The sequence below is a fragment of the Phyllostomus hastatus genome, unplaced genomic scaffold, assembly GCF_019186645.2.
Source record: "Phyllostomus hastatus isolate PE091 unplaced genomic scaffold, TTU_PhHast_1.1 phas_scaffold_93, whole genome shotgun sequence".
NCBI classification, from domain to species: domain Eukaryota; kingdom Metazoa; phylum Chordata; class Mammalia; order Chiroptera; family Phyllostomidae; genus Phyllostomus; species Phyllostomus hastatus.
The window spans coordinates 5,079,924-5,089,348 of NW_025334042.1; the positions used below are offsets into that span (position 1 = coordinate 5,079,924).

Consider the following 9,425-nt stretch of genomic DNA (forward strand, 5'->3'; position numbering starts at 1 on the left):
TCTGTTAGATATGTATTGATATTACTCTCATATGACTGTATATCAGTCTCCAATAGAAGTGTGTTAAAACCTCTATTCCTGATAAATTTATATATTTCTCCTTTGAGTGGCTTTAATTTTTTTGTTTTTACATATTTTAAAGTTACATTTTTTAGGTACATCTTAATATAGAATTATTGTATTCTGTTGGATTAACTTTTTTACAATTATGAAATATCCCTTTTTATCTTTAGTAAAACACTTTTTTTTACTTCAAAGCCTATCGTGTTTCATATAATACAGGTACTACAGGTTTCCTTTCTTTTTAATGTATTTTTTGATAACATTTGCATAGTTTGCATTTTTTCATCTTTTAACTTTCAACCTTTATGTGTCCTTATGTTTTATGTGCAACTCTTGAAAACAGCATGTATTTGGGTTTGTCTGTCCTTTTCCCCCAGCCTGCAATCTCTGTTTTTTAAATGGAAGAGTTAGTCCATTTACATTTAATATTATTACTTCAAAATTTGGGTTTAAATTTATCTTACTGGTATTTTTATTTGTTCTATCTATCTACATTCCTTTCTCTCTATTTTCTTGCCGTTTTTTTTTTTCGACGGTTTTCTTTACATTATTCCATTTCCCCCACTGTTTATATTCTTGAACTCCAACAAAGAACTTCTAACTCAGAAACTGGAGTGGAGTTTTCTAAGTCCCTTAGACCTAAGGTGGGACTTGCAAATGTGCATTTCTAACAAGTTCACAGACGCCGCAGATGCTGCTGGTCCAGTGACTGCGTTTTGAGAACCACTCTCTTGGAGGAAGAAATAGACTAGATATAAGGAGATTAGCAAAAACATATTGAATAATTGAAGCAAAAAATAATGGCCTTCACTAGGATAGTGGCAGTGAAAATTTTTAAAAAGTAGTAATATCAGAAAACAAGGGTATCATTGATAGAAACAAAATATTATAGAATAGAAACAGGTTTTGGCGATAAAGATGAATTTGGTTGCCATTTTTATCCTTAAAATAGAGAAAACATAAGATAATTATGATCAGAATCAAAGATTTAGCTTTCATTGAGCAGTATTATTGTCTGGTTTTCTGTTCTCAAAAAGTGTTTTTAAATAATGTTGTCCTGATATAAACAATTATATAAATATATTTATTACAAAGAAAAAAGTGGATTAAACTTCTAGGATTTAGGAGTTCATTTTCTCCACTGAGATGCAATGTCAGCATCTGCTGCTGTCACACAGTTGGACTGTAACTAGTGCAGTGGACGTCACAGAGGTGCCACAGTCCAGGAGGTCCGCTGCACCCATCAGAGGAGAGGTTCGGAAAACGAGATGAGTGGCTATTCCTTCACGCGAGCATCAGCACACAGAGCCCTTCTAGTGACTCAGCCTGCTGCATTCTGCTCCTCAAAGAAGCAATTACATAGATACATTTATTTGAATTAGCTTACTTACAAACAAGGTCACCAATTAAGTAATTTAATAAGCACATGGTTTTCAATTTATGATGCTGGTTATTTTAAAAGAAAAGGATATTACTAAAGTTCAAAAGTACAAATTTGTACACGTTGATTTGTGTCCTTGAGAATACCTAAGTCACAGCATGAGGAATAGTTAGAAGCATTGTTTGTAATATTAAAAACCACTCTGTTCAGTATTTTACTAAATAATTATGGTAACTGTAATATAAATGTACTATTTATCTAGGAACTCAACTGAATATGAAATTCTGCTAAATACTGAAGAAAAACTTTAGACCCAAGGTAAAAAAACTTGACATCTTCATTGACAGTGAGTGACAAAAACATTTTAAAGAAACAAAATGTATCAACTTATAAAAAGCTTTATAGCACTGAGGCAAGTCTGTGATAAAGTAAATGCATTTTTCCCAAACTCTTGCTAAAATATATTGTAACATCACAAATCACTTCTGTCAAAGTAAAAAGTGTCTGGTTAGCATTTCAAACACATGATTTAAAGGGATTTTACAAATAATTGAGACCTTCAGAGAAGACATCCACAAAGGGAGGTCAGAAAGGGATCGTGATGAGTAACCTCCAACAGGAGGATCTCAGCTGCCTGCAGACCAAACTGTTTCCAAAGAGCCGTAACACCAATGGATAATTAACACATTCTGACCAAGTCTTGAAATATCCAATTATATTAGTCACTTACTCAAAATCTTCCATGGCTTCCCTATAGTTTCCTATTGCTGACGTAACAAACTTAGTGGCTTAAAACAACACAGATTTATTATTTCAAATTCTGGAGGTAAGAACTCAGAAGTGGATCTCACGGGGCTAAAACCAATCCCAGTCAGACTGTATTCTTTTCTGGGGGCTGCAACGGAGAACCCATTTCCTTGCCTTTTCTGGCTTCCTTAGAAATGGCAGCGGCCTGCATTCCTGGCTCACGGCTCTCTTCTGTATTCAAAACTAGCAATGGCCAGGTGTTCATATGTCTCTTCTCCTTGCACATTTAAGGGCCCTTGTGGTTACACTGGGCCCACCAGGATAATGTCCCTAATTTAACATCAACTGATTAGCAACCTTAACTCCATGGGCAACTTTAATTCCCCTTTGCCATGGAGCCTGTCACAGGTTCTAGTGATCAGGATGTAAACATCTTGGGCAGCGGGCAGGAGCCAGGGGAACATTATTCTTCCCACCATGGCTTCGCAGCGCCTGCCAAACCCATCCTGGCTGTCAAGGGCTTCTACATATTGACTCCAATTTACCTGCCTGCCTTACCCCCAAAACTCTGCTCTTTGTGCCCACACCAGTCTTACCTGCTGATTCCCCCAAATATCCCATCCTCACAGAGCACCACAGCTTCACTCCTGGCCTTTTCTCTTCCTCGACGCTCTCTTCCTACCTCCCCACTCCTCCTGCCAAGACGAAAATTCTGTTCATTCTCAAAACCATGACAAATGTTGCATTCCTCATGAAGCTGTACCCCTAACATTTCCTGTCTAGGTGTGCATATCATACTCTTCGTACCTCCCTGTAGAACTTGACATTTTGCCTTGTTTGATAGTTATCTGTGTAATCTCTGTTATACAGTGATCTCACGAGGGAGGAAACTCATGAATTCATCCACACTTGCACATATATTAGGCATATCTAAAACCCAATGCTTGCTTCCAGCCATGTGCCTCCAAAACTACTCTCCTCTAGTTTTCCCATCTAGCAGAATCACCTCCCTTCACCAAGCTGAGCTTGTCACAGACCTTGGGAGTCATCACCAACTCCTCTTACCTTCATTCCTTACATGTAATCCATTAGTGAACTTTACCAATGCTACCCCGATCTGACTCACCGTCATCTTTTCCCTGTGCTCCTGGACTCCCTGTTGCCAATCTTGCCTCTGCATCTCTCACCTTGCACAAGCGACATGTGCATGTACTCAGGTGTGTACATAGATGCATTACATGCACACATACACAAATTCTATTCTCAACTCAGCAGCCAGACGAATCATTTATGGTATATATTTTGAAAATCTAAGTCTGATTATATCTCCATCCTGCTTAATGTTAGTTTACCAACATATTCTGTAAGGCCCTAATCTACACTTTGCTCACTGTGGTCCTACCTCACTGCTCCTCACACAAGCCTGAGTGTCACTTGCCTCAGGGTCTTTGAACTTGCTGTGCCCTCAGCCTGTGGAACTCGCCCTCCAGAGACCCACATGACTCATTCCTTTAGGTTCTTTAGAACTCTGCTCATCCCTCAGGTTCTTTAGGTCTCTGTGCAAATGTCACTCCATCAGAGACAGCTTCCCTGACCAACCAATGCAAAACAGCAGTTCTTTGTTTCTTCCATCACTGTCTATACCCTTACGCTGCTTGAATTTGCTTTACACACGTATCCTAACATGACATTACATTATAAACCTTCTTCTTCTCTGTCACCCCCCACCAAAATGTGAACTTCGTGATGGGAGAGGCTTTCTATTGATCTCTATCCTAGTGTCTGAACCTAGAACATTCGTGTCACAGAGTAGGTATGCAGTAAGTATTTGTTAACGACTGAACTAATTTTTGTATGTCCTCCTGTTTCTTGCCCAGTTCTTTGATCATAATAGATGTGTAAGAATTGAATTTTATGTAGTTACTAAAAATTATTTATGTTGTCAACAGAGGAAAAACTATAGTAAGCCACTTTTTCATGGAGAAATAAAGACTGTAGAGAAGTTGTCACAATTCAGCTTAGCCTTTTACTATTTAGTTTTGAGATGACAGACTTCCAAAGAGCTCAAAGTATATCACACTGAACATTTATTTCAAGGATGGAGTTATGAAATGAACCATATTAGAATACACCGTCCACCCAGGGAGTGTCTGTGGCAGAGAGGGGCGGAACACTCCAACATGGATGGGAAGAACACCAAAAAGGTGCACGTAAACCACAATGCCCTCCAGTTAGGTACACCAGGTTCAGTGGCTATGCTTAAAGCTTAAAGCCTCTGCTAATTCCTCCCAAGTTTTCCTTCTCATCAATGCACTTCTCTCACTTTTACAGTACTGGTTTCTCAGACAGACTTTTGTCCTGTGTTTCTAGGTCTTTTGCATCAGAGAAAGAAAAAACTCAAAGCAAAAAATAAAACATAGTTTCTAATCATCCACTCTCTCTCTCGTTCCACATATAAGAAGCTGGTTTCAAAAATTCACCTTTTCTTTGCCACCAAATGTATATATTGATGCAAAAGCAAATGTCTCGAACTGTGTAAGTTCACCTAATGCATACTTAATTTAAAATTAAGTATGCATTAAGTATGCATTTCTAGCCCTGGCTGGTGTGGCTCAGTGGATTCAGTGTTGTTGGCCTGCTAACCATAGGGTCACTGGTTTGATTCCCAGTCGGGGCACATGCCTGGGTTGTGGGCCAGGTCCCCAGGAGGGGGGTGTAAGTGGCAACCACACATTGATGCTTCTCTCCCTCTCTTTCTCCCTCCCCTCCCCTCTCTAAAAATAAATAAATAAAATCTTAAAAAAATAAAAACAAAACTATCATTTCTATACTACAGTTGATCCTTCAATAACATGGGATTAGGGGCACCGACACTCCACACAGTCAAAAGTCCGTGTATAGCCCTGGCAGGGTAGCTCAGTTGGTTGGAGCATCATCCTATACACACAAAAAGGCTGTAGATTCGATTCCCGGTCAGGGCATGTAGTTAGATTGCAGGTTTGATCCCTGATCAGGGCAGGTATGGGAGGCAACCTATTGATGTTTCCCATAGATGTTTCTCTCTCACATTCTCTCTCCCTTCCTCTTCTCTCTAAAATTAATGAACATATCCTTGGGTGTAGATTTTTAATGCATGCCCTTTCATTACTGTCTTCCACTATCTCTTGAAAATTAAAGAAGAAAATCTATGTATAACTTTTGACTCCTCCAAAACTCGACTACTAGCCTACTGTTGACTGGAAGCCTTACCAGTAACATAAACAGTTGATTAACACATACTTTGTGTGTACTGTATTCTTGCAAGAAAGTAAGCTAGAGAAAAGGAAATGTTATTAAGAAAATAAGAGAAAATACAGTTACTGTATTTATCGAAAAAAATCCACATATAAGTGGACCCATTCATTTTGAACCCATGCTGTTCAAGAATGAACTATAATTTTAAGTGACCTTCTCTAGTCCTTTAGAATTTCCTTGAGTCCCTCCTTTTATTCTATTCAGTAACATTGGTAACACCTTTTGATCTAAAAACACAAACATTAATCATGATGAATCTTTTTGGTTCTTATTTTACTTTTCTTGCAAAATAGATAAGTACATTTTTTAAGCCAGTGATTTTGACTCTGTCTACACATAAAATCACTTTCAGAACTGTTTAAAAACCATTAATGCCCCCAACACACCCAAGACCAAGTCTCAATCTCTGAGGGCTGGACCCAGCCAAGAGAATTTCTCTTTAAATTTCCCCCAGTGATTCTAAAGTGCCGTTAGAGTTAAGGATCAAAGTGCACAAGTCACAAAGAAGTAACACAGTAGTGGAAATAGCAGCGAGAGGATGCTGATCCCAAACTGAGATGCACTGTGGTTACTTCACAGAGCAGAACGTTGCCCTTTGTATAATTAGTTGACTTGAATACTTTATTACATGACTGGATATAGTGATTACTTTAGTTAGTAAGAATATGATTCAAAACATAAATAAGTTGAATGGGACTTGAAGATATCTTAAATTATTAGTCATAAATCAAATTCAGTCACACTACCTTCTTTAGTAGTCTATGGCTTAAGAAGTTATGCAAGTGTATTGCAATATTTCCCCCTTTCCCTGCCTTTCACTATAATTAAAACAGCAAATTCAAAGGAGGGGAGAAAATCCTTGTTCTCTTTTTTTCTGAGAAGTGATTTCCTACACAGTTTCTTGTGGTAGTGGGTCATGAAGAAGAGAATGTTGGGTGACTAGGATCCATGCACATAGGGAATCCAGACATTCCAGAACAAGGGAATGGGTGGGAAATGTGCCTTCAATATAGAGGTACGGTAAGAAAAAAAGAGATGTAGGCAGCCCAAGTGCAAGAGGGATGGGCAATGGGTATTGCCTAACAGCATGGGCACTATGGAAACATTCTGCTTACATACCGGACTCCAACACAGTATTTTAGTCACGTTGAATATTTCCATCACTAATGCTTACGAGAATTTCCAAACTGAGCATTTAAATTGTCCAAAAGTAGAATGATGACTATAAAAGAACAAACTTACATCCTATAAATGCTACAAAGCAATTACAATTTGGATAAACAGATATCTACTGATTTGGCTGGGGGAACCTTGGCTAAATTGGGATGTTGTTCATTATTTCCTGTAACAAAAAACAGATCTTTCTTCAGTTCTATCATTTCTTGAATAACTTTATACCATGTTATTTGGTTCTGATATATCTTCAAAACAATGGTTGCTAGGATCTGAACTGGCACTGGAAAAAAACAGATTTTTTTGTAACAAAAAGTAATAAAGAAAATTGGAGTATTACATAAAGCATTGACTGCATCCAAATGATTGGAAAATCTATGTCTAATGATCCCAATCTACTTTTTCTGCCAGATCCTTCAAAACTGGGAAACAGCCTTTTTGAAGCAAATTCTAACTTTTCAATGTCTTGATTAGATATTAGCCATTTACTCATATATGTGCCTGCAATTTATTAGTGACTGAACCACTATCTTAAATTACCAATGTTTCATCAATTTTTAACACCACCTCCTAAATGATATACTACCATTTAATTTCTATATCACCATTACTGCTTGACAGCTTTCTTTTATATTAATGGTTGAATCTTTTTTAAAAAAGGGTGATGTTTCTAAAACTCTGATATTTCTTTTGAAATTTCTGAGCACTAGGCAGATTAACTTACACTTGTCTTTGAAACATTACTGTTTCTTCAAGACTTTAAACATTATCTAAATTGCGTGTATGTTTACTGCTTATATATTATCTTCATTTTTAAGGTAAATGAATATTCATTTGTCAGCAGGGGCATCTTCTTTTTCAAAGATGAGTCATAATTTTTTTTAAAAAGAACTCCTTTTTTAAAAATTTCCCAAATTTAAGAATTTACTGTTTAGAACCCAGACCAGGAGTTTTGCTGTAGGGAAATGGTAAACTTATTTTAAATACATCAACAATATTAATGTGGACATTTTTTCTTTTGGATTGATATAATTCTTCTTCTCACATTTAACAAAGCTCTTTGTACACAAGACTGATTCCTTTTCCACTGCTTTCCTCCTTGATCTTGAAGCACAGCCCCCACAGGTGGAAAACATCAGTAACTTTCAAAAAGATGCACACCTTCACTTTGATAGGTGAGCAACAAGAACAGTAAAAGAGACCAAGAGAAGAAGAAAGAAGGTCCTTCTCGCACAGCCAGGTGTACTACAAAGCTCAATTAGTTCACACACTGAGGACACTGCTTTTTATAAGTTTTTTCTCCACTGGGAACCGTTTTCTGAGTCTTCCTCTCTCTGCTCTCCATCCCTCGGGTCCTAACCAGGTTTTTTCTTTTTCGCTTGTGAGAACGAAAAAAGTGGCCAGGAAAGGAACATTGGTACATTTCACGGAGGGTTTTCTATTTTCAGTAAAATTTACCGCTCTCCAAATGGCTCCCAATTGCCCCCCAGATACATAAAGTCATTAGTCTCCTAGACCTTTTGGGGAAGCTATTTTATGAAAACTGAAAGTCCTCTGTCCCAAAGGATCTATGCAGAATATCATATTTTATTCTACATCATTTGTCGACCTTCAAAAGCTCATGTTTGGACCCTAACTTAAATACGTTTGTTTAGAGTAAAAAGGCAAGGAGTCCTCCTAACACCTTTCAAGGGGCTGCTCGAACCTTGACCAGAGTAGGTGGATCCCTGCTACAAAACTGGCTCTGATAGAAGGAAAAGTTAACTTTGCGCTCCTTGAATTTCTCCAAAGCCCATCCTGTATGCGCCGGACCAGACCCTGGCCAAGGCCTCAAAATCTGAGGTCAGGCAAAACGAGTGTGTAAAGAAAGCCTCAGGGCACAACGGGTCTCCGCACACAAATTCACTTGAAGGACCGGCCCGTGGATCCCCAAAGTACTTTCTGCAGGTTTGAGTACAGCCTCCGATGCCTTGTCTCCTCTTAATAACCCGAGCATACTCCGAGCCCAGCCCGCGCGGGGTCTACCACCGAGGCTCCTCTATCCTCAAAACCTCCGCGGGAGCGCGGCATCCTTCTCTGTGCGTCCTTACCTTGGGGTTGGTCAGGAGCTGGTGCTCGTCGCTGTGCAGCAGCGCCCTGGAGTTGGACTCCGAGTTGTTCACGTAGACCTGGACGCAGGGGTACTGCGATGTGCCCCTGCAGTCGGCGCCACAGGTGAAGGTGCACTCGAACACCTCGCCGATCTGCTGAACCGACAGCACCGTGCAGTTGGCGGCCGTGGCTTGCAGATCCTGCAGCGCGGGGCTGAGCCAGCAGAAGCCGAAGATAAAGAGCAACACGACACCGGAGATGATGAGAAACAAGCCGAGCCGGATGCTTTTGTCCTCGGCTTCCGTGTACTCGTAAGCCACCCGGAGCTTCGCCATCGCCCCCCACTCCCAGCGGCTGGCGCGCTCCTCCCGCCCACCCCCGCCCCCGGCGCCGAGCCCCACTGCCTCGGGCGGGAGGAGCCGCCGCCACCGCCGCTGCACGACAGCAGGGGAGTGGGCGGCAGGGGGAAGCGCGCGAGAACAAAGGGGCGGAGGCCGGCGACGCCCCGAAGGCGGCAGCGCCCCCACCCCCTAGCCCCGCCGTCGCCCTCGCCCCTGAGGCTCCCGGTGCTGCTGCGGCTCACAGCCTCCCGCACCCTACGGCGCGAGGAGCGCGCCGGCGGCTCCTGCCTCCAGCGCCCCCTGCCAGCCTCCGCCCGCGCGCTTTCTCCGCTTCC

The 9,425-nt window shown here is 40.8% G+C and overlaps 1 protein-coding gene across 1 annotated transcript in view; it reads right to left on the reverse strand.

The window, feature by feature from the left end:
• KCNMB4 (potassium calcium-activated channel subfamily M regulatory beta subunit 4) overlaps positions 1-9,173 on the reverse strand; it is a 53,189-nt gene extending 44,016 nt beyond the window's left edge. Inside the window, exon 1 of the mRNA XM_045829666.1 lies at positions 8,749-9,173. Coding sequence (XP_045685622.1) covers positions 8,749-9,084 — 336 coding nt within the window. The 5' untranslated portion in view covers positions 9,085-9,173. The remainder of the gene's footprint in view (positions 1-8,748) is intronic.
• Between the last annotated feature and the right edge of the window lie 252 nt (positions 9,174-9,425).